The following is a 25,413-nucleotide window of genomic DNA, read 5'->3' on the forward strand; positions in this document are numbered from 1 at the left end:
GAGATGTCACTGGTTTAGCCTCTCATTTAAACAAGGTGCTGTCTGTCTATTCCAATGGTTTAGGTGGAGGATGCTGCATTAAACAACCCAAAGGAAAATTTGTTGGCAAATTTGTCTGCTTCAAAATGGTTTCATGTTGGCTACCTCAAAACCCAAAGGGCAAACAGTATCATGGGCCATTAGCTGCACAGCTCATGCAGCGCTTTCCATTGCTAATATTGAGGAAACCCATTCAGAAAATATACCTGAAGTCATAAGGCACTATACAGAAGATACACTGCAGCAACTTACAAATCCTTCTTTGACAACACTCTCCAAACCCACAATCTCTGCCATCTAGAACAGATGCTTGGGAGTATCACCAAGTTTCCACCCACCCCTTCAAGTCACATATTATCATGACTTTGTACTATTTCATTGTTCCTCATTGTCACTGGGTCAACATCCTGGAACTTATTCCATAACAACATTGTGGGATCCTTGCACCATATGGACTGCAATGGTTTAAAAAGGCAGTTCATGGTCATTTTTTCTAATTGCAGTTTGGGATAGGCAACAAATGCTGAGCTAAGCGTAATACCCACATCTCACAAGAGAATAAGTAAAACGAAGTGAGCGTGGCGAAGTTGGGGCCTTTGTCATGAATGATGAAAAGGTCAAGCAATAATCTGACAGAGGTCATCAAGGTTATAAAGGACTAAAAGCTGACAGTCATAGCAGTCTGAAGACGCTCAAACTCATTTGATTTTGGAAGGTAAGCAGGTCTGATAGTGCTTGGACTGAAAAACCACCCGGATATAGCAGTTACTGAAGGCTTGTGCCACAGTGCTAGCACCCCTATCTCTGGGCCAGAGGATCCACGTTCAAGGAATAGGACAGTTTCACCATCTGAACCTATTCTGCAATCAATATTACTTCAAGGAACTCCTATAACGTGAAGTCAGGCCATTTGGCCCATCAAGTCCACACTGACCCCATCCCCCCCCCCTTCTCCGTCCTATCCCTGCATTTCCCATGGCCAACCCACCTAACCTGCCTATCTTGAGATTGTGGGAGGAAACATACACAAGGAGAATGTGCAAACTCTACACAGACAGTCACTGAAGGGTAGCATCGAACCTGGGTCCCTGCTGACAGGCAGCAATGTTAACCACTGAATCACCGTGCCACCACATGGATCCAGGTTCAATTCGCAACATGTCTGAATAGGTTGATTAAAAACAATTGTAAAAGGTTATACTAAGTTAAATAGCAATAGATTCATTTCACTGCTGACTGGCTCAGAATAGAAGCACACAGATTTAAACTAATTAAAGTAGAGGTTAGTTAGAAAACAAGTGGGAATTCCACCATTCATAGTTACAGCAGTGCCTATAAATTCCTTAAAAAATGGAGTGGATCATTGTTAAGAAGTGGAATGTCAAAGGGTATGGACAGTGAGCAGAACTAGGTAAGGTGCACATGCAGAGAAAAGCATTGGTACTGTCTTAATCGAGAACTAGCTGGAAGTCTTTGTGAGTTTCAGTCGAGGATAACCACCTAAAACATTAGAACACCATATCTTCTCTTTACAGATGCTGACTCCCCTGTTTATTTTCCATTTGTATAATTCAAACTTCAGACATGGATTTCTTTCTTTTTGCCAAACCTATGTTTTCAAAAGCAGTAGATATACAAAATTGTATCCTTTCAAAAAAAGTGGTCTATTCATTTTTTAAAATTCAAAATGGTATTCTTTATTTCACAGAAATGGTCCGGTTAATGTAGCTGTTTTCCTTTACAAATGAAATATTAGCATTACTTGTGTTTGATGCTTCGCATGTGTGACGCTATAGAACTCGCAATCTCAGAACTCGTCTTGTTCTGGCCGTAGTACTCCACAAATTCACCGCTGGGTCCAACAAGATACATGATTATTGTGTGGTCAACCTGAAACAAATAGACAGCATAATGGCAGTTAACACTTTTTACAACAGAGTCTTTTCTCTTATGTATCTATATTAGAACTGAAAGTATTTTCCACTCCCTAATTTTATTTCAAACAGTCATGGATCTTTGTAACTGCCTGTCCCAGAAAGTAGTTAAAGTGAGAACACTGAATATTATTAAAACAAAGACGGATAGGTTCTTGACTAACAATGGAACCAAAGGTACGTGGACTTATGAAATTGAGCACTGAGTATCCATGATTTTCTGGAAAGATTACCATGTTGATGAGGCTGAATGGCCTACTCATGCTGTTAATTTGTATGTTTGGGTGTTCAAAACATATTTAAAAGCAAAGGAAACCAAAAACAGATTTAAAAATAACACAGAAAACAAAACCACTACTGACAACATTTAACAGTCTCTCAGCCTCTAAAACAACAGTTGATGCTAAAGTTTTGTTAGAAAGTGGCCCCAATCAGTTCCAAACTCTTAATTTCTGAGATCCAGCATTTGCATTCAACTAAGGAATGAACATCTCTCTTTACGTTATATATAAAAGTTTTAAGAGAGAATAAACTAATTTCCAATGAGAGAAATGCAGAAATACATAGCAACCTACAATTCATTGCACACACACAAACATGGGTGCCGGGGAATAAATAAGCACTACCAGTGTTAGGCGGTAGTGTGGGGGGTTATTATTAAAGAGTATTTTAAAAAAACCAGGAGATTACAGTCTCCTCAGTTGAGGGGACTGACTCCAAAAAAAAATCCTACAATTCATAATCTAAATCAAGGAAAACAAAGAGTGAATGATCTGGTGCTCTTTTACGAATAGGGAAGAAGTTAATGAATTAATAACAATTTTCATGATCCAAACAGCCTCTGGATCAGATAATGCTTATTTGTTTGAAATTAGCATTGTAAAGGTTTCCATTGCATCTATTTTAAGATGTGAGAGAATGAAACAGCGGTACTGTAGGATTTCTGTAGAAGCACTTTGAAGCCTTGTTTTCCTGTTGTCGCATTTGCTATTTTTGTCGCCAATATTCATCCAAAACAGTGAAAATCAAACTTAGCATCATGGAAATAACAAAGGTGGTGTAGAGATGTTGGCACACTGGAAAATAGCTGGAGCAAATGTTCAATCACAGAAATTATTCAATTGTTTAACGCTTATTTCTCAATTCTGTGCATCGAAGTAATGGGAGAAAATGTTGTCAGCGTGGATTACATTTTAAAGGATAACACAGATTGACATCTTCTTTAGACCTCAGAAGGATATAATTGGAGAAACTAAATGAATATGATTTTGACAACTTGCATTCTAGAATTCTGAAGGAATTGACTACAGGTTTTTTGATAAATATTTTGTCAAAATTCATAGTAGTACCAAGGATTAGAAAATATATAATGGGACAACTATCTTCAAAATAAAATGCAGTTCAGGATCAACCGTCACTTGTAGACTTGCATCCTAACTTGGGAACGTATAATTTCGAGAGAAGGTGTTTGAAGGTTTTATGAGGGAAAGCATAGGAAAGCACCTTGAAGGGCATGAGCCAACTCTTAAAGAAGGCTTTCATGAGTAGGTGGTCATGCTTGGCTGAATTACTGGATTTCTTTGAGCAGTCCTAATAGTTTGGGCAGCTATTGAACTTATATTGACTACAACAGTTTTTTGAAGACACCTACGCAATAAGATAATGCATTCAGCTGAAACCCGTGAGATAAATGGGAATGGGTTAAAATGGATTGATAAATCGTTGATTTGCAGAAAACAAATAACATTGAATGGTCAGCTATCTAATTGGCAACTAGCGGATACTAGACTCAGTAATGAGTCTAAATTTTTATGACAGATTTAGAGGAACCAATTGGTTGACAGTGTTCAGATTTACAGCCAACATTAAATAAGGAGCTGTAGCAAATCAAGAATATCAATGTACATGATCCTAAAGGACAGGCTCAATCAGTGGGTGGAGACAACGCATTATAATGAAACACAGACAAATGAGATTTATCAGAAAGAATAATGTAGATTATGTCCTAAATGGGACTATATCTGAGATGTTGTAACAGGACAGAAATCTTGGGAGTTTAATTGGAAAGGTCACTAAAACCAACAAGAATGCTTCCACACTGCTTTTAAAAAAAATGTTGTGATGTTCAGCAACATAGGAAATGGGTGACACAGTGGCTTAGCGGTTAGCACTGCTGCCTCACGGCACCAGGGACCCAGTTTGTGGAGTTTGCATGTTCTCCCTGTGGCGGTGTGTGTTTCCTTCAGGTGCTCCGGTTTCCTCCCACAGTTCAAAGATGTGTAGGTTAGGTGGACTGGCCATGCTAAATTGCCCATAGCATCCAGGGATGTGCAGGCTAGGTGGATTAGCTTGGATAAATGCAAGGTTAAAGTGGGAGCTTGGGGGAGTGGGGGAAGAGGAGGTCTGGGCGGGATGTTCGTTGGAGATGTGGACTGGATGGGCTGAGTGCCTGCTTCACAATGTAGGGATTCTATGAGTATGTGAAATAGAAGCAGCATCAGGCCATTCAGCCCTTCAAGCCTTCTCTGCTATTCAACAAGTTCTTACAGGTTTAAGAACCAATCTACTTCTCCTTTAATAGTATTCAAGGATGCTGCTGCCACCATCCTTTTGGGAATAGATTTTTTAAAAATTGCCTTATCTGTTTTAAATGGATAACTAAACAGTGACCCCCTAGTTCTAGATTCTCCCAGAAAATTAACCATCTTTTTCACATCCAGCCTGTCAAGATCCCTCAGAATCCCATATTAGATGAAACAACTGGAGTCATACAGTACAAAAACAGACCTTTCAGTCCAACCAGTCCATGCCAGTCATAACCCCAAAATAAACTAGTCCCTGCGCTTGGCCCATATCCCACCAAACATTTCATATTAATGTACTTATCCAAATATCTTTTAAACCTTGTAACTATACTTGCATCCACCACTTTTTCTAAAAGTTCATTCCACATACAAACCACACTATATGTAAAAATAAATTGCCCCTCATGTCTTTTTAAAATCTTTCTCCTCTCACCTTAAAAATATGCCCCCTCTAGGGTGAAATTCCCCACCCTAGAGAAAAGGCACTTGCCATTCGCTTTATCTACCCCTTATAAGTTTATAAACATCTATAAAGTCACCCCTTAACCTCCTACACTCCAGTGACAAACTTCCCAGCGTATCCAGCCTCTCCTTATAACTAAAACCCTCCAGTCCCGGCAACATTCTGCTAAACCTCTTCTGAATCCTCTCCAGCTTAATAATATTCTTCCTGTAACAGGGAATACATGATTTAATATGTCTTTTTTAATAGATGTTTCAGTATACATTTTATTTAATATATGTCTTAATAAAGTCAACTCTTCCTCTTCCAAAGTCCAACAGATACAAGCCTAGCCTGTTCAACTTTTTTCTGAACTGCCTCCAATATGTTTTCATCCTTCATTAGATAAGATTACCAAAACACTGTGCACAGTACCATAGATGTAGTCTCACCAGTGCCCTGGATAACTGAATCATAACTTCTCTAATTGTGTTCAACTCCCCTTACATACTAGAAGCTTTCCTCATTACTTGCTGTGCCAGCATACTAACCCTTTGTGATTCATGCACGAGGACACTCAGATCCTCTTATACCTCACAACCTCTAAACATTTAGATAGCATGTTACTTTTTTATTCTTGCTGCCAATCAATGATTTTACATATTCCCACATTTTACTCCATCTGCCACATCTCTGCCTATTCACTCAAACTAACTATATCTTTTCATAGATTCCTTATGTCTGCTTTGCAACTTCCTTTCCAACTATCTTAGGGCTGTTGGTAAATTTGGCAACCATATCTGCTGCCTCTTCGTAAGGTAATTTGTACAAATTCTAAACAGTTGAATTCTCACTGATTCCTGTGGCACACGGCTTGTTACATCTTACCAAACTAAAAGTGACTTAGTGATGTCCACTTTCCGCTCCCTGTCAGCCAGACAACATATGTGCAGATAAGTTATTTTAAAACTGTATTTGGCTTGGTGAGGCCAAAATTTTCTACCTTCCTGTTTTGAAACAATAATTCAGTTATTGGAGAAGTTACAGAGCAGGACAATGCAGTTTATTCCAAAATGTGAAGGAATGGTGTGTGAGGAAAGAGTCGTTGCTTTGGGCTTTTGCTTTCTCAAAAAGGGAACATTAAGAAAGGGCGTGATTTAAAAATATGGCAGTTTTGGTCATTTGAAACCATAAGAAAAAAAAATAGGAGCAGAAGGCGGCCATTCAATCCATCACAATTCGATGAGATCATGACTGATCTGATAAACCTCAATTCCATTTTGTGCTTTGACCTTGTGAATCCAAGTTAGCCTTCCTGCGTGCACAGCAGTTAAGCACAGGGCATCCTGTTTATGATTTGAGGAGATGCAGCAGAAAATTTTATTTACGAAAAAGGGTAGTTCATGCGTGGAGCAGATTATAGACTCGAATGCTGAAATGAGAAATCTTAATTAGTTTCAAGAAGAAGCAAAGTATGTAAATGACAAAGGAAAAGTTCAGCACTAATTAGAAATATAACAAGTGAATATTGTGGATAATTGCGGTCAATTGATTGCAAATGCCATCCTGCATGAAAATGGTTACTATCACAATGTTTTTATTTTAAAACAATCAAATGTTAGCCAATGGAAATAATTGTACTTACAATATAATCATTGTCCTCATCTTTAGGTCCTTGGCTATAATAGACTCTGTACGCCCTTGATACCTGTTCTATTTGCCCTTGGGACCCGGTTAAGCCAATTAACTTTGGAGAAAACTCTAAAGAAAGAATCAGATTTATTTATATTTCAGTATGCACCTTTAAAACAACCCTTACATATTAACACAAAGAACTGCATTTATACAGCAGCTTTCACAGCCTCAGGATATCCCAAAATACTTTGCAGTGTGAGCTGCAAAGAGACTCATGCCAACGTACAGATCGAGTGGCTGAAACCTTATACAGTAGCACCATTTAGGCGAAGAAGACTTCAATGCTACAAAGTAGATATTTTCTTTCTATTTTCTTTTTCCTTCTTTACAGATGTAGCAGTAGGCTTCAAAGAAAGTTTTTTTTCTTAAAAATCCTAATCAGAAAATTGAAAATAAATTTAAATGCTGGAAATTCTGAAGAAACAATAGAAAATATATTAAGTAAAAGATCAATCTGCCTGTTTAAAGACAAGGATTAATCCAGAAGTGTGAATTTTCTCTTTGCCAAAGCTAATAGGTCTGTTCATGAATAATTCGAGAATTTTCTTTTCCTTTGAAAGATTAGTCAACCTCCTAAAGGAGTTGAATCTGTTTCAGTTCCTTAACTGTTGATTAACAGTTAAATTTTCAGTCTTATTGTGCAAACAAATGGAAACTACAGATGTACAAAGGCTGAAGCACAGGGGCTACACTATCAGCAAGGCAGAGTCAGTCTTTGGTGAAACACAGATAATGCCTGCAGATACAGCAGATAATGCAATATCAATGATATAACGTTTTATGCACAGTTGGGAGGTGTTTGTAACCCACCAGATTTAGTTTTACACTTCATGTAGATAAAACTGGCTTTCCCGAGACACATGAAATCAACAATTCGTAACCCGGCGCCTGAATCCTCTTATCAATTTGTACGCTACCTTGGACATATCTTGCCATCGCCTCAACATTATCCCGGTCAGGATCTATTGTGATCAGAAGTGGAGTCAGATTTGGCAATGTGGGTATTTTATCTGTAACAGGAAGCATACGAAAAATGTAAAGGTCATCCTAAACTAAATAAAGACATCTAACAATTGCACAACATTGTGTATTTCACATGCATGCCTGCACTTAGACAAGTTACAACAACCCTATAGTTCCTCTATCCATGCAGAGGTAAATAACCAAACAGTCTCGAGGCCAGCTCCTGTACAGAAAAGATATTTTACGCAAAAATACAGGTCCTGCATTAATTAAATCTATATAATCTCAGATTAGAATGTATCAATATTTTTTTCCTAGAAGTTGATAACTACATTTCATTTTATTGTTGAAACATTATTTTATTGTTTATTATTTTATAGATTTATCAGTACTTAAATAAAATGGATGCTTTGTTGCTTGTTGTTTTCCATCTTCTCCTGTTTTATTCTCCTTTAATTTTATACATAATTAAATCTGAGATACCATGGCTATTATTAATTTGTCCACAAATTATTTTTTAAAATTCACTGGCTTCATTCTGAACTCAAAAAACTTAGCTCTAGAGCCAAATCAATATTTTTATACTTTATGAGAGGTTCACAAGTGCACACAGAAATCCTCAATCACCTATCTCCGATTGGTTATCATCTGTGTTGTTTTACATGGTACAAATACTGTGCAGCCTTAAAGCACTACAGCCAATCCATAACTTGAAAAGCAGAATGCTGTGGATTCTGGAAATCTGAAAGCTGTTTTATTATAGCGAGTCAACAACTGTTTCTTAACTTACAGGCAAGTGTGACACTGTAAACTTCAGAACTTTAATAACTGTTCATTGATTGAAGGAATTAGCAATTACTCTTTTTGGAATGAACTGTGTCCAGACACGAAGAGAAAAGGAACTAAAAGCAATATGTAAATTAGCCTGGGAAATGAAGATGTTGAAGCTACATAAACAAACTGCTTTAACAACTGTTTGATAATTGGCTGCCTTATGCAACAAGAACAAATGATTGTCCAGAAGAATTTAAGGAGTTAATGGCAGGACAGGCTGTGTTTCAAACAGACAATTAACACCAAATGTAATAAGGAACAGAGAAGCAAAATCGAGAGCAGCTGGCTTTCACCCTTGATAAGAAAGCAAGCTGCAGACTTGCTGACTTCACAAGTGTCATAAATAATGACCCACCATGAGCTTAACAGGAAAGAAGATCCTGTAAGAATTCAACTTTGGAATTCTTCAGCAGCAGCACTCCACAGAATGACCCTGCACAAGAATTGAATCCTGGACATATCCAGGGACAGACACTGTTGGTTGGATTTGCAGCTAAATTGCACCGTTAAACGGCTAATAGGGTTTTGAGGTTTAACTTCTTTACTTAGTTTAATTGCTACTTACAATAAAGTTTAAATAGTCATTTCAGCATTTGATTGTCTGGGAGATTCTTAATAATAGCTAAATTAAAGACAGTTTGTCATATTTTACACACAACACAAGGAAACCCAAACAACTCATTGCTTATTATGAAGTAAAGTGTTCTCTTTGACTTAAGTTTATTCAGACTGGATAGAAAGGTCGCTTTTGATGACACATAGTTTAGGTTCTCACATGGCTTACTAAGATGGGCTTCTGTCAAAAACTAGCCTGAAACTAGCTAGTGACAACAGAAGTTAGTGATATTGCTACATAAAATATGCCTTTACTAAAGTACCCAATAAGAAAACACTCGGCTTTCTCAATTAAAAGCCAACTAAATAGGTACACAACTAATTACTAAAAAAACTTACAAGTGAAAGAAAACATACAAAGCATATTTCTGGACATCCTCCACACTAATCTAATACCTGTGGTGCCCACTAGTCACAAAAGATAAAGTAAGTGGCACTGAAATAGATTTCCCAATCAAACATTGTAATACCCTGAAGCTCTTGGAGGTCTTGGCCACTGTGGATAGTATCCCTATTTCTGGCCAGAAGAACCTAGTTCAAGTCCCAACTCAGGACTTGATGGTCAAGGAAGATGCATAAATCGCTCCAATGTACAGCAACCGAGGCAGTAAGAGCTGGTCAGTTATATGAAGAAAAGCAACGTGAGTCTCTACTATCAGTAGTATCCATAGCTCCAGATACATGTATGTAAAATGCATCCTGCCACAGGAACCCAGATTCCCTTTCACGTGTTGTGTACGTATACAACTATCAACATTGCTATTTGTCACCTAATGCTGAGCAATAGAGCCACTATAAGATAAATATGGTAACATAATGCTATAATAAAATGCGAGTCATCACATCAATCAGGATAAGAATATCATCTAATCAGGATAGTCATGAACTTCAGATTAAAAATTACTTGTTCACATTCAGTCTGGAGTTACAATTGTCCACACCAGGTATGGATAGCACACTAAAGGACATCAGTGAACCAGATGGATCTTTATTCCAGATTATTTATTGAATTTAAATTTCATCATCTGCCAAAGGTTTGATTCAGATCCATGTCCTTAAAACATTATTAGTCTGGGGTTCTAGATAGCTAGTCCAGTAACACTACCACTATAAGAATATCTTCCCCTGAAAACTGGTATGTCTTTGAGTTGAATGATATTAATCTCCACAACATGATATAAATCAAAAGTAAACACCAGCTATTTGGGGTGTAGTATTCAATATTACAGATGGAGATCCAAAATAGAACAAGGACACAAAAAAAAAATGTGACTTTCCTCAGGAAGTACTCAGTATTTGGCTGTGACTTGACGCTTGAATCTCCCTTCTTTGTCACTGGCAAGAGAACAGCTTTTTAATTTTTTTTTAATGTTTTAATGTTTCACATGCAAAGCATGGCCTTCAAAACAAAAATCATAATGAAGATCCCTGCACTGCAAGACATTTGGGTCATTACTCTGTATGAATTTCTGGAAACTACACCACGAACTATGAACGTAAACTGGGGAAATATAGCATATTAATGTTAGTTCACAGATAAAAGGTGTTTTAAATATATCCTACACACCACTGATACACTTGCTCTCTAGTCTACATTTTCGATCAATGTGTGCTGCTGAAACATTTACCTATTTCATCCACAACAGTGACCATTTTCTCCAGTTCTTCGGGACAGATGTCTGGACAGTGTGTGAACCCAAAATAAATTAAAACCCACTGTCCAAGGTAGTCTTTGTCTGTCTTCAGTTGTCCCGCATGATCGACGAGTGTAAAGGGTCCTCCAAGTGCAGCCTTCCCAATACTGCGCGTTCGCTCCTTTTCAAGCTCTAAACAAAAGCCAATTTTAACAAGAAATTACACCATTTCAGTCAAATGCACAATTTGCATATCCCACAGCTTTAAATGCATTTTCAGAAAGCAATCGCTGCTGAAAGGCCTGTTTCCACATTGTAGGGATTCTAAGTTCTGATGTGCTGGGCTGTTCCATCAACAAGGATGGGGATATTTGTGAAGCCTCCACCTCCAGCATGTTGCTTAAGTATCTATTACCATTCATGGTTGGATGTGGTCGTAATAAAGAGTGAGATCTTATCCAATGGTTGTGAGATTATTAAATTCTGTCTATTGCATGCTGTCTGGCATGCAAAGTATCATGCATTGTAACTTCACCAGGGTGAAAGCTTGTTTTTACATACACCTGGTGCTGCTGCTGCTGGTATACCCTCCACACCCTTCAGTGAACCAGGGTTGATCCCCTGACTTGGTTGTAATGGTAGAGGAGGGGATATGCCAGGCCACGAGGTTACAGGAGATGTGGTGCTGCTCCTAATGGTCCACAGCATCTTGTGGATGCCCAATTTTGAATTTCTGGGTTATTCAAAGTCTGTCCCATTTAGCCAGTGGTAACACCATGAGAGAGTGTAGCCTCATTGAGAAAAATGGACTTTTGTCACCTTAAGCACTGCGCAGTAGTCACTCATACTGTTAGTGTCATAGACAGATGCGTCCATGACTGGTGTATTGGTGAGGACAAGGTTAAATATGTTTGTCCTTTTTGTTGGTTCCCTCACCACCTGCTACAGACACAGATTACTAACAATGTCCTTTACATCTTGGCAAGCTTGATCAGTAGCAGTGTTGTCATACCACTCTTTATGACAGGTACTGAAGACGCAACCCCAACTCCTTCCCCATGTGACCTGATGCCACAAGTCTTAATAGAGTCCACCGTCAATGTTGAGAACTCCCACGGCATATCAGGGAGATAGGACATACACAGAAACGGTGATATCTTGGAACAGTGTGTTGAACATAGAACATAACAGCGCAGTACAGGTCCTTCGGTCCTCGATGTTGCGCCGACCCGTGGAACCAATCTGAAGCCCATCTATCCTACACTATTCCATTTTCAGTGTGTGTAAGGAGTGATTCTGGACTTGACTAGTCTGAGCCAACTCTCCCCATTCAAGAACAAGCCCTCAGATGTTCGTAAGGAGGACCTTTCAGATTTGACAGATTGTCATTGTTGTGACTGGTGCCTGGGTTGGTGGTGGGTGAGCCATTCAGTTTCAATTCTTTGATTAGACTTTCTAGTAGCAGAGCTGAAAAATGTGTTGCTGGAAAAGCACAGCAGGACAGGCAGCATCCAAGGAGCAGGAGAATCGACGTTTCGGGCATAAACCCTTCTAGTAGCAGATACAATTTCAGACAACAGTTAACAGTCAATCTCATTTCAGTGGGTCTGGAATCATATGTAGACCAGATCAGGTAAGGATGGTAGATTTCTTCCCCTAAAAGGCACTAGTGAACTAGATAGGCCTTTATGACAATCAATAACTTTTTTTTAAAAATTGAATTCAGATGTCACCATCAGCGATAGTGGGATGTGAACCGATATCCTCAGAACATTAACATGGAATTCTGGACGATTGGTCCAGTGGGATGAGCATTAATCCACCATCACTACAGATATTATCAGACCTGCTCAACTTCTCCAGCATGTTGTGCTTTTATTGTATCCAAACTCTGCTGGTCACATCCTATGCACACACCAGACGTCATTCATCAATAACCCTGTGCTCGCTGACCTCTCGTGGCTTGTGCTTAAGCAATGCCTTGATTTTAAAATTTTCACCTTTTTCAAACCACTTCATACCCTTCTTATCTGGGTAACCATATCCAGTACTACCACACTCAGACACCCAAATGCCTGTTGTTCTGGTTGCTTGGACCCTTCAAATTTTAAGTGCTCCATCATTGATACCTTTAGTTGTTGGGAATCGAAGTTCTGGACCCAAGCCTGCTGCTTCTTTACCTCTTTTCCCTCACAGTGGAAAAACTCAGCAGGACCTCTTCTCTTCGAGCCACCTTTTGGTCATCTGCCAAAACAGCTCTTTCGATTTGGAATCATATATTGTTTGATTATATTTCTCACAACCAACATTCCTCCTGTAGCCCCAAATGTACCATGCTCTGGGAGAAATAAAGGACTGGATTTTCCAAGGTGCTGTAGTCAAATCTGACCCTCCTCCACCATCCACCTAACTTTACAAAGCAGCGGAAACCAACAAAACAGTCTCCATCAATTAAATGTCTGACCGGCCATTAAGTGAGTTGAGGTGAGAACACCATCTGTCAGGAATAGGAAGTCCCACCTCATAGAGCTACTGGACAGTTGGAAACCTACAGCTCTACGTTGGTGATGCACTTGGGTCTTGTGGAGCATTCAGCACAGGAGGCAGTTTGGGGGTCATGGTGAGGCAGGGGAGGCAGCTGGGGTTTGAGAGGTTGAGGGAAGTGGGGTCGAGGCATTAACATCTTTGTGCCCGATGGGGTTAACCCCTACCCCTGTCTGCCATCAGCCCATACAAAGGATCGCATTGAGCTTAGGGAATGGCACTGGCTGCCTTCTCCACCACTTATGACCCTGAACTTAAGTGTTAATGTTACACTAAAGTAACCCAGTTGGTGAGTGGGCAGCAAGCAGGGCACCCATTGGATCTGACATGCCCCACCCCACCTTCAAACCCACCAGAAGGGGAATGATAAACTAGCTCACCATGCCTTCATGGCAGTGCAACTAAATTTAAAGGGACCACACACTGAAAAGAAAATGGAAAGGATGTAACAATTCAACGTCAACTGGAATATTGCTTGGAACTAATTTGCTGAAGGGACTCTATAAATGCATGTTGTTATTAATTAAACTAATCAGGGGACATTTAAAACAGCAGCTCAACATGCAAATACAACTTCAATTCTCATATCTCACTGGAATATCCTAATTCAGTCAGAATTAACAACTTCCAAGCAGATAGGGTTCCATTAGCTCTCCGGAACAAACAACAATAAAATCTTTTGTACTATCCTTCAGTTTGGCAAAAAAAAGGAAAAAAACTTGTAGAAATTAAAATAAAAACAGGACCATGGGGTGCATATGCTCAATGCATTTGGAAATGTCAGTGTCATGGAAAACTGAGTTAGTTTCAAGTCAATGACTTGTCATTAGAACAGACGAAAGCCCAACAATAGGAATGGTTAATTCAATTTCTCTCTTCCATGCTGTAGCCAGACCTACTGAATATTTTGAGCCTTTCATTTTTTTGTGAAAGAGACTGCTTCTCTACAGTGAAAGACTATTTATGTGACGCCTTTCACAGCCACAAGACATCACACAACACTTAGCAGCTAATAAATTGTACTCCTATAGTCTCCCAGCCCATTGTTTTCTAATACATCAGGTGTAACGTTTAGAATTCAAATTGCCAATTTTGCTAATTTCTGTACAAGCTCATAATGTAATAATATTTATTCAATTATTCATTTTATTTAATGATATGAAAGTCAGTCCTCACCTCCACTGTTCCTAGTTTTTCACTGTTTTGACAGTGCTCTGTTCAATCATTTTCAGGTCTAAAGTGATAAAAGGAGGTCATAAATCAAACTTACTTTCTTCTTTTTCTTTTTTAAAGTACTTCATGACAGCCAACAGTACTCCTCCAACAGCAAAAGTGATTGTTAGCGACTTCCATGTTACAGGCTACTAAGAACGAGAAAATGTGTCTCAGATAAAACAGAACATTAAACAAAATGACGGCCAACATTGTGTTAGCTTTGGATACCAGAGACTTTATCAGAGATTAGGAAATAAAAGATATTTATGGATGCTTTCCTCAGACATCTGCATGTAGGATATTCTGATCTATCCCTTTCCAACTACAGTGTGTGATACTATGAGGCAGAAAGTTGTTAATGCGGGCCCTTTCCTGATGAAGGGCTTTTGCCCGAAACATCAATTTTCCTGCTCCTCAGATGCTACCTGACCTGCTGTGCTTTTCCAGCACCACTCTAATCTAGAAAGTTGTTAATGACCTGCCCTGCATCTTCACAGCTGCCCCTGCCAACATCCAATAAATTCCATGAAAAGGACAGTCCTGTCAATTCACCAACATTATTTGATTAGAAAGGAATTTTCAAAGATTCCCATTTATGTTGTACCTTTTGCCATCTCAAAACTTTCCCAAAGCACTTTACAGCCAATGAAGTGGATTCTTTTAAAATATGGTCAACACTGTAACATAGGAAATCACAGAATTCCCTACAGTGGCCATTCAGCCCACATCGATCCTCCGAAGAGCATCCCACCCAGACCACTCCTATCCCTGTAAACCTGCACTTCCCATGACTAATCCAACTGGTCTACATATCGCTGGACACTATGGACAATTTAGCATGGCTAATTCACCTAACCTGCACATCTCTGGACTTTGAGAGGAAACCAGAATACCCGGAGGAAAGCAACACAGTCATGGGGTCAATGTGCAAACTCCACACAGTCACCAGAGGGTGGAATCAAACCCGAGTCCCGGCACTGTGACACAGCTGTGCTAACGACAGCCACCCTCCCACCCCAAAGCAGCAACCAATTTGCACAAAGTAAGCTCCACAAACAGTAAGGTCATAGTGGCCAGTTAATTGCATTTAGTGGTGTTTATTGACCAATATATATTGGCCAGGATGCAATGATAACTTCCCTGGTTCTTCCTCATAATAGTGTCATGGGATCTTAAATCCACCCTACTGAGTGTTTTGGACCTCAGTTTCATATCTTATCCAATGGGAGCACCTCCAACAATGCAGCACTCCCACTGTGACGCAATGGACAGTGTAATACTCAAGATTACAGAGTAAGACTTGATCAAGTACTTGATATAGTTACATATTTATACAAAAGAATGCCCAACCCTTACAAGACAAAACAATTTAGGCAGCTGAGTGGAATATCGTGAAAAGATGTGCATGGAGAATTACTCCACCCTATCTCTTTGAACGTGAGTGTTAAAGCATCATACCTCTTCTATTCATTAAAATCAAGCACAGCCTCACTTACCCCACTCTTTCTCGTTCCACTACTTGGTTTCTTTTTGGATTGAGATGGAGGCATTGTACTGAAGCAGCGCAGATTGTGCATGGAGAATTGTGTAGACTTCCATATCGGACAAAGATCTTTACTGAACTTTACAAACATGAAAAAATACTTGCAATTAACAAGCAGCTTTCACACATGCAACACATTCTGAAACACATTACAGTCCACGAATTACATTTATTGTTGAACAATTGATGCTTTGTATCCAATCACTCAAAGAAAGCTTGCAGGTACAGCAAAGCAACCAGGAAAGTAAACAGCACATTGGTCGTTATACCAACATACAGTACCTCAAATCCAGCTGGATTTTATGCTTTCCTGAGTCTTGGACATTGAATCTCTATTTGGCCTAAAAGTAACAAAGCATAATAAAGATCCTGAAACTAATAAGGAACCTATATATAATAACATATATATATTTCTGGGAACCATGAACATAATAAAGACCCTGAAGCAAATACTAACAGATATTGGCATCCAGGTTAACCAGAGAGTAAACCTCTCCATCAATAGACACTTGAGGACCAAGGACCCTACCTCACTCAAAAGTGTTGAGCTGCAAATGAAGGAGCTGTCCCTCGTATTTGATTAACAGCTCAGGTAGGGCTGCAGGTGTCTGATAGTGACCCTAAGGCTGGTGAACCACATTAGGTTCTGCAGCGGTTGCATGTTTCTCTTGGCATCTACTCAATTGCATGTCCGTGGTGGCGAAAAACCAAGGGAAACCGGAGGGAGAAATTTCCCCTGAAAAAAAAAAGGAAGAAACGACTCTGCTCCACAACAGGAACAAAATGTGGAAGATCATCTTTCTGTGGGTGACAGACAATCTGCATGAGTGAAGGGTGAAGGAATAAGACAAGTAGAGGGATAATCAATAAGACACAGTTGGAACGACCCTGACACTAGGCATATGAGCCATTTCAAAAATGTCCATTAATCAGACAACGCCAGTATCTGTACACATATAAGGGAGTCTTGCTGCCATTGAAAGGATTTTGGTGATAGCACTGCTGAACTATTGTGGAAGTTTTGGACTCCACATTTCAGGGAGGCAGTGGAAACAATGACGCAAAAGGTTCACCCGATTAATTCCTTAGACTATAGTATTGCTCAATGATGAGTGGTTGAGTAAATTGGACCTGAATTCTGCAGGGAACAAGAGGCGAACCCATTGAAAGACATTAAATTCTGAAGGAGGTGGACCGAGAAGGATGGTTCCCCTGGAAGTGGAATCTAAAATGCTGGATCACAGTCTCAGGATTACGGATGAATTATTTAACGCAAATACTTAAAATGCTGCTTCAAAGCTGCTCCACCATTCAACATGATCATGGCTGTTCTTCAGCTTCGCTTTCTCCACTTTCCCGTCCTATCCTGATTTTCCTCAATTTCCAGAATGACCAAAAATCGTTCTACCCCAGTCTCAAATATATTCAGTGGTGGAGCATCCACAACTTTCTGGGCTGGATAATTCCAAAGATGCACAGCCCTTCAAGTGAAGAAATTTCTCCACATCTCTGTCCAAATGATTGTTCCCTTTTCCTGAAACTGTGCTGTCTTGACTCCAGAAAAGCCAGGTTTGTTAACTGAATTCAAACTCCACCATCTGCCATGGTGGGATGATTAGTCTGGGCCTCCAGATTACTGGTCCACTGGCATAGCCAGTACACCACTATCTGCCCCTAAAATATAGAATCCCTATGGTGCAGAAGCAGGCCATTTAGCCCATTGAGTCTACACCGAACCTCCGAAGATCATCCCCCCCAGACCTACCGCATCATCCTGCGTTGCCCATGGCTAATCCACCCAGCCAGCATATCCCTGGACACTATGGGCAATTTAGCATGGCCAATCCACCTAACCGTTACATCACTGGACTGTAGGAGGAAACCAGAGCACCCGAAGGAAACTCACGCAGACACAGAGAATGTGCAGATATTTGTCCAAGGATGGAACTAAAACCAGGTCTCATGTCATTGTGAGGTAGCAGTGCTAATCACTGTGCCAATATGCCACCCAATGCAATATTTATTCAAGATATCTTCAGAATGATGTAATTAATAATGAATGAAAACCATCTTCACCCAGCAGTGAAAAAAAAATTTAAAACTTTAGTATTAAAGATTAAATATAAACTACTGTATTTATTTTAATATGCAAATTTTTGAGTATATGTGACAACATCACAAAAGGCAGATTTCTATGTCCTATTTCTATCTTTGCCCCAAACTCGAACTATGAAATGCTGGAGCTGGATTTATTGTTCAGATCAGTCATTACTGACTCTCATTGCTGCTGGATGGAAAGTTTGCACCAATGAACATTCTGAATTTTTTTTTCCTCATCAGCCTGTTCAGAGATGTTATTACACACCTCTGGAGCAGATGGGTCCTGAACCCGTGCCTTCTGGCCCAGGGGTTCGTACACTACCAGTGTGCCAACTTCAGATAAATGCACAAAACCTGGAATGGTTTTGATTACGGACTGGATTATTTCTGCTTCACTCTCTACTCAGTAACACCTTTGCACCATTTTGTAATTACATTACTTCTCTAAGACTGCTGCCCACAGAGATCAGTTGATGAGTTGTATCATTGATAGTCATAGGTGAGGTGCCAGAAGACTGGAGGTTGGCTAACGTGGCGCCAGTATTTAAGAAAGGTGATAAGGACAGGGAACTATAGACCGGTGAGTCTGACATCAGTGGTGGGCAAGTTATTGGAGGCAATCCTGAGGGACAGGATGTACATGTATTTGGAAAGACAAGGACTGTTTAGTGATAGTCAACATAGCTTTGTCCGTGGGAAATCATGTCTCACAAACTTGATTGAGTTTTTTGAAGATGTAACAAATGGATTGAGATTTCCGCAGAGCGGTAGACATGATCTATACGGACTTCAGAATGGCGTTCAACAAGGTTCCCCGTGGGAGACTGGTTAGCCAGGTTAGATTTCATGGAATACAGGGAGAACAAGCCATTTGGATACAGAACTGGCTCAAAGGTAGAAGACAGAGGGTGGTGGTAGAGGCCAAAGGATTGGAGGCCTGTGACCAGTGGAGTGCCAAAAGGATTGGTGCTGGGTCCACTACTTTTCGTCATTTGTATAAATGATTTGGATATGAGCTTATGAGGTATAGTTATTAAGTTTGCAGATGTCACCAAAAAACATGTTAGTGGACAGCGAAGAAGGTTACCTCAGATTACAACGGGATCTTGATCAGATGAGCCAATGGGCTGAGAAGTGGCAGAGTTTAATTTAGATAAATATGAGGTGCTGCATTTTGGGAAAGCAAATCTTAGCAGGATTTATACTCTGAATGGTAAGGTCCTAGGGAGTGTTGCTGAACAAAAAGACCTTTGAGTGCAGGTTCACAGCTCCTTGAAAGGATAGTGAAGGCAGCTTTGGTATGCTTTCCTTTATTGGTCAGAGTATTGAGTACAGGAGTTGGGAGGTCTTGTTGCGGCTGTACAGGACATTGGTTAGACCACTTTTGGAATACTGTGTGCAATTCTGGTCTCCTTCCTATTGAAAGAATGTTGTGAAATTTGAAAAGGATATTGTCAGCGTTGGAGGATTTGAGCTATAGGAAGAGGTTGAATAGGCTAGGGCTGTTTTCTTTGGAGCGTTGGAGGCTGAGGGGTGGCCTTATAGAGGTTTATAAAATCATGAGGGGCATGGATAGGGTAAATAGAAAAGGTCTTTTCTCTGAGGTGGGGGAGTCCAGAGCTAGAGGGTGAGAGGCGCAAAATATGAAAAAAACCGAAGGGGCAACATTTTCAAGCAGAGGGTGGTGCACATGCGGAATGGGCTGCCAGCGGAACTGGTAGAGGCGAGTACAATTGCAACATTTAAAAGACATGGGAATGGGAATACGAATAGGAAGGATTTGGAGGGATATAGGCCAGGTGTGGGCAGGTGGGACTAGATTGGTTCGGGATATCTGGTCGGCAACGACGAGTTGGACGAAGGGTCTGTTTCCGTGCTGTACATGTCTATGACTCAATGACATGACCTTTGTTGTACTGTGGGTGATAGTCAGGTAAGGAGCAAATCCACACAAATATTCCTAAATATTTCAATCAATCGTCAAGAATTTTCTTTTAAAAAATCCTGGTAAGCGCTCGAGTTGCTCAGAAACCATGAAACACCATAATTTCACATCACAATGGTGCAATATTCAACACTTTGACAATTAAAGCCAATTGCCACAACGCCTAATTCTCAAGGAAGTCAGAACAAATTTTGAAATGGTGCAGCAGCAGATTCCTGACCAGCTTGAAATAGCAAAATAAAACTGTTAGACTGGTGATTGGTTAATGCTCCAGTATTTGAGTGACCGCTCTGGGACTTCCTGGAGAGAAACACACGCACAGACATTAACAGATCATTTTCCCCAGATAACAGTGCTGTCCCCATTCTTGTGGCTGGTATTTGTTAGTTTCACTATGGAGTCGACCAATGCTCCATCTGCAACTAACAAGCGTTTCCTACTTCCTCTCCCAGACAAAGAAGACTCCCTTCCTCCCGCATTCACTGACACAGAAGACTCCCCTCCTCTCGCACTCACTGAGACAGAAGACTCCCATCTCTTCCCCCCCCATTCACTGACACAGGTTCTCCCCCCTGCCACATTCAGTGACACAAATATTCCCCTACCCCCCCCATTCACTGACACAGGTTCCCCCTCCCCGCCAACTCATCCACTAACACAGGTTCCCCCCTCCCCCTTACTCATTCACTGACACAGGTTCCCCCCTCCCCCCCAATTCATTGACACAGGTTCCCCCTCCACCTCCCCCCCCCCCCAGTCATTCACTGACACAGGTTCCCACATCCCCCCACCCATTCACTGACACAGGTTCCTCCTCCTTCCCCTTCCCCCCCATTCACTGACACTGGTTCCCCCTCCCATTCACAGACACAGGCTCCCCCTCCTTCCCCCCTCCCCGCCATAGGTTCCCCCATCCCCCCCCCCCATTCACAGACACAGGCTCCCCCTCCTTCCCCCCCCCCCACCATTCACTGACACAAGTTCCCCCTCCACCTCCCCATCCATTCACTGACACAGGTTCCCCCTCCACCTCTCCACCCATTCACTGACACAGGTTCCCCCTCCTTTCCCCCTCCCCATTCACTGACACAGGTTCCCTCTTCTTTCCCCCTCCCCATTGATTGACACTGGTTCCCCCATCCCCCCTCAGTCACTGACACAGGTTCCCCCTCCCCTCCTCAGTCACTGACACAGGGTCCCCCTCCCCTCCTCAGTCACTGACACAGGGTCCCCCTCCTCATTCACTGACACAGGTTCCCCCTTCCCCCCCCCTCCTCATTCACTGACACAGTGTCCCCCTTCCCCCCCCCCTCAGTCACTGACACAGGTTCCCCCTCCCCTCCTCAGTCACTGACACAGGTTCCCCCTTCCCCCCCCCTCCTCATTCACTGACACAGGGTCCCCCTTCCCCCCCCCCTCAGTCACTGACACAGGTTCCCCCTCCCCTCCTCAGTCACTGACACAGGTTCCCCCTTCCCCCCCCCTCCTCATTCACTGACACAGGGTCCCCCTTCCCCCCCCCCCTCAGTCACTGACACAGGTTCCCCCTCCCCTCCTCAGTCACTGACACAGGGTCCACCTCCTCCCCCCCCCATTCACTGACACAGGGTCCCCCTCCTCCCTCACTGACACAGGGTCCCCCTCCTCCCCCTCCTCATTCACTGACACAGGGGCCCCCCCTCCTCATTCACTGACACAGGGCCCCCCTTCCCCCCCCTCCTCATTCACTGACACAGGGTCCCCCTTCCTTCCCCCCCCCTCATTCACTGACACTGGTTCCCCCTTCCCCCTCCCCACCTCCCCATTCACTGACACAGGTTCCCCCTCCCCATTCACTGACACAGGTTCCCCCTCCCCACCTCCCCATTCACTGACACAGGTTCCCCCTTTCCTCCCCCCCCCCCCCCATTCACTGACACAGGTTCCCCCTCTCCTCCCCCCCCCCCCATTCACTGACACAGGTTCCCCCTCTCCTCCCCCCCCGCCATTCACTGACACAGGTTCCCCCTCTCCTCCTCTCCTCCCCCCCCCCCCATTCACTGACACAGGTTCCCCCTCTCCTCCCCCCCCCCCCCCATTCACTGACACAGGTTCCCCCTCTCCTCCCCCACCCCCCCCCCATTCACTGACACAGGTTCCCCCTCTCCTCCCCCCCCCCCCATTCACTGACACAGGTTCCCCCTCTCCTCTCCTCCCCCCCCCCCCATTCACTGACACAGGTTCCCCCTCTCCTCTCCTCCCCCCCCCCCCCCCATTCACTGACACAGGTTCCCCCTCTCCTCTCCTCTCCTCCCCCCCCCCCCATTCACTGACACAGGTTCCCCCTCTCCTCTCCTCCCCTCCCCCCCCCCCATTCACTGACACAGGTTCCCCCTCTCCTCTCCTCCCCCCCCCCCCCCCATTCACTGACACAGGTTCCCCCTCTCCTCTCCTCCCCCCCCCCCCCCCCCCATTCACTGACACAGGTTCCCCCTCTCCTCTCCTCCCCCCCCCCCCCCCCATTCACTGACACAGGTTCCCCCTCTCCTCTCCTCCCCCCCCCCCCCCCCCCCCCATTCACTGACACAGGTTCCCCCTCTCCTCTCCTCCCCCCCCCCCCCCCCATTCACTGACACAGGTTCCCCCTCTCCTCTCCTCCCCCCCCCCCCCCATTCACTGACACAGGTTCCCCCTCTCCTCCCCCCCCCCCCCCATTCACTGACACAGGTTCCCCCTCTCCTCTCCTCCCCCCCCCCCATTCACTGACACAGGTTCCCCCTCTCCTCTCCTCTCCTCCCCCCCCCCCCCATTCACTGACACAGGTTCCCCCTCTCCTCTCCTCCCCCCCCCCCCCATTCACTGACACAGGTTCCCCCTCTCCTCTCCTCCCCCCCCCCCATTCACTGACACAGGTTCCCCCTCTCCTCTCCTCCCCCCCCCCCCCCATTCACTGACACAGGTTCCCCCTCTCCTCTCCTCCCCCCCCCCCCCCCCCCCATTCACTGACACAGGTTCCCCCTCTCCTCTCCTCCCCCCCCCCCCTCCCATTCACTGACACAGGTTCCCCCTCTCCTCCCCCCCCCCCATTCACTGACACAGGTTCCCCCTCTCCTCCCCCCCCCCCATTCACTGACACAGGTTCCCCCTCTCCTCTCCCCCCCCCCATTCACTGACACAGGTTCCCCCTCTCCTCCCCCCCCATTCACTGACACAGGTTGCCACTCTCCTCCTCCCCCCATTCACTGACACAGGTTCCCCCTCTCCTCCCCCCCCCCATTCACTGACACAGGTTCCCCCTCTCCTCTCCCCCCCCATTCACTGACACAGGTTCCCCCTTTCTCCACCCCCCCCATTCACTGGCACAGGTTCCCCCTTTCTCCACCCCCCCCATTCACTGACACAGGTTCCCCCTTTCCCCCCCCATTCACTGACACAGGTTCCCCATTCACCCCCCCCCCCATTCACCCCCCCCCCCATTCACCCCCCCCCCCATTCACCCCCCCCATTCACTGACACAGGTTCCCCATTCACCCCCCCCCCCCCATTCACTGACACAGATTCCCCCCTCCCTCCATCATTCACTGACACGAGTTTCCCCCCCTGCCCCTGGTCATTGACCCTGAGTGCACTCTGTTCAGGGTTGAATATCCGCTGGTCTCTAACTCACCGCCGGGGTTGCTGCCGCCAAGTTCCGGGGTGTGAGCTGCTGCCTGGAGCCGAAGTGGATCGGGGTATCGGAGAAAGCCTGGCGGCCCCAGACCCTGGAGAGAGCCCTGCCCCGGCTCCAGAGCTGTACCATCAGCGCCATACACACTCACACACCCGGAAAGAGAGTGCGAGCCTCCTCCCACCAGCAACACTGGAACAACATCCTCTATGCAGAAAGGTTGCACTTCCTGCAGTATCATAGAGCTTTAGACACAGTAAACATCTGAATGGAAATATCGTTTGGCGTTAGAAAGGCAGGAGAAAAGATGCTCCTCAGAGAGCTGGGACCAGACGATGGGCTGATTGGCCTCCTCCATTTCTGTGATTCTGTTGGATGTGCCTGCACAAATTTGATAAAAAGGGAATATTTTGGGGAGGGAAAAAAATCTTATCAGGCCAGTCAAGTACATTGTTAGAAGAAAAGTATTGAAATGTAATAATCACTTTCCGGATCACTTCATTTTACTGTTCACCTAGTTAACCCACACAGAAGGGTGAAACTAAGAGTCATAGAATCAGCGAGATGTGCAGCACGGACACAGACCGTTCGGTAAACATTTAACACTCCAAATTTAAGTTGCATTGGGTCTTCAAAATGATGAGACGGTCCAAAGAGTAGGGAGGGAAAGACCCTTGTCACTGGCAAATGGATCAAGTGCCCAGAGATCACCAGTTTAAGGTCATTGGCAAACTGACCGAAGACAAATTTCCTGTATCTAGTGAGTGCTTAAGAGAATCTAGGATAAAGAGACAACATCGGAGAAACTATGTTGGTCTGGCTGTATTTGTGGTGAGAGAAACAGAGTTAACGTTCCAAGTCTGGTATGACTAGTTTCAAAGATCATATCAGATTCGAAATGTTAACTGTTCCTCTCTCGACAGATACTGCCAGACCTGCCGAGTTTCTCCAGTATTTTCTGTGTTTGTTTCAGATTTCCAGATTCCACAATACTGTATTTCTCCTGTATTTGAGGATCTGGTTTACATTTCCTGAGAATGTGGTGGAGGTGGGTTCAATCATGTATTTTTAAAGGAGCATTGGATCGTCAGAGGATTATGGGGAAGAGGTAGGACAGTTGCAGTCAGTGAATTGCCTCTTGCAGAGACAATATAGATACAACAGGCATAATGTCTGTGAAACATTGCTACAACAGCAAAATGTAAGTCCCCAGCTGACCTCACTTTGCTATTCACTGTATATACAAACTTATCAGTCTGACTGTATATGTTCAAATTCCAAAATGATCATATTTCAAAAGGTGTGTTCATTTCAATCAATATTATTTCCACTCCTTCTCAGTTTTAGATCAGGTAAAGCTTTAGATTACTTAGTGTGGAAACAGGCCCTTCGGCCCAACAAGTCCACACCGACCCGCCGAAGCGCAACCCACCCATACCCCTACATCTACCCCTTACCTAACACTACGGGCAATTTCCCATGGCCAATCCACCTGACCTGCACATCTTTGGACTGTGGGAGGAAACCGGAGCACCCGGAGGAAACCCACGCAGACACGGGGAGAATGTGCAAACTCCACACAGTTCCATACAGCAAATATTTTTGAAGTTCTTCTTCCTTCCCAAAAACAAAGAAAAATGAGAAACAAACTTAAAAGGGAAATAATCATCACAATCGGC

General features: G+C 43.4%; 1 protein-coding gene across 1 annotated transcript; it reads right to left on the minus strand.

Moving 5' to 3' along the window:
- Positions 1-1,710: 1,710 nt before the first annotated feature.
- Positions 1,711-23,934, minus strand: LOC140463865 (protein SCO1 homolog, mitochondrial-like). The gene is made up of 7 exons (XM_072558291.1): positions 23,735-23,934; positions 15,997-16,122; positions 14,556-14,646; positions 10,736-10,933; positions 7,613-7,705; positions 6,646-6,761; positions 1,711-1,929 (listed from the first exon to the last, which is right to left on the minus strand). The coding sequence occupies exons 1-7, from the start codon at positions 23,873-23,875 to the stop codon at positions 1,798-1,800; spliced, it is 897 nt and encodes a 298-aa protein (XP_072414392.1). The 5' UTR covers positions 23,876-23,934; the 3' UTR covers positions 1,711-1,797.
- Positions 23,935-25,413: the final 1,479 nt, after the last annotated feature.

The sequence above is a fragment of the Chiloscyllium punctatum genome, chromosome 39 (assembly GCF_047496795.1).
Source record: "Chiloscyllium punctatum isolate Juve2018m chromosome 39, sChiPun1.3, whole genome shotgun sequence".
Taxonomy (NCBI): Eukaryota; Metazoa; Chordata; class Chondrichthyes; order Orectolobiformes; family Hemiscylliidae; genus Chiloscyllium; species Chiloscyllium punctatum.

Excerpts from the sequence above, each read along its gene's own strand:
- LOC140463865 (XM_072558291.1), bottom strand. The coding sequence starts at position 23,875 with ATGGCGCTGATGGTACAGCTCTGGAGCCGGGGCAGGGCTCTCTCCAGG. Across the intron at positions 16,123-23,734 it reads TGGCGGCAGCAACCCCGGCG|TTCAGTAAAGATCTTTGTCC; the intron begins GTGAGTTAGAGA and ends ATGTTTGTAAAG. Across the intron at positions 14,647-15,996 it reads GTGGAACGAGAAAGAGTGGG|CCTGTAACATGGAAGTCGCT; the intron begins GTAAGTGAGGCT and ends CGTTCTTAGTAG.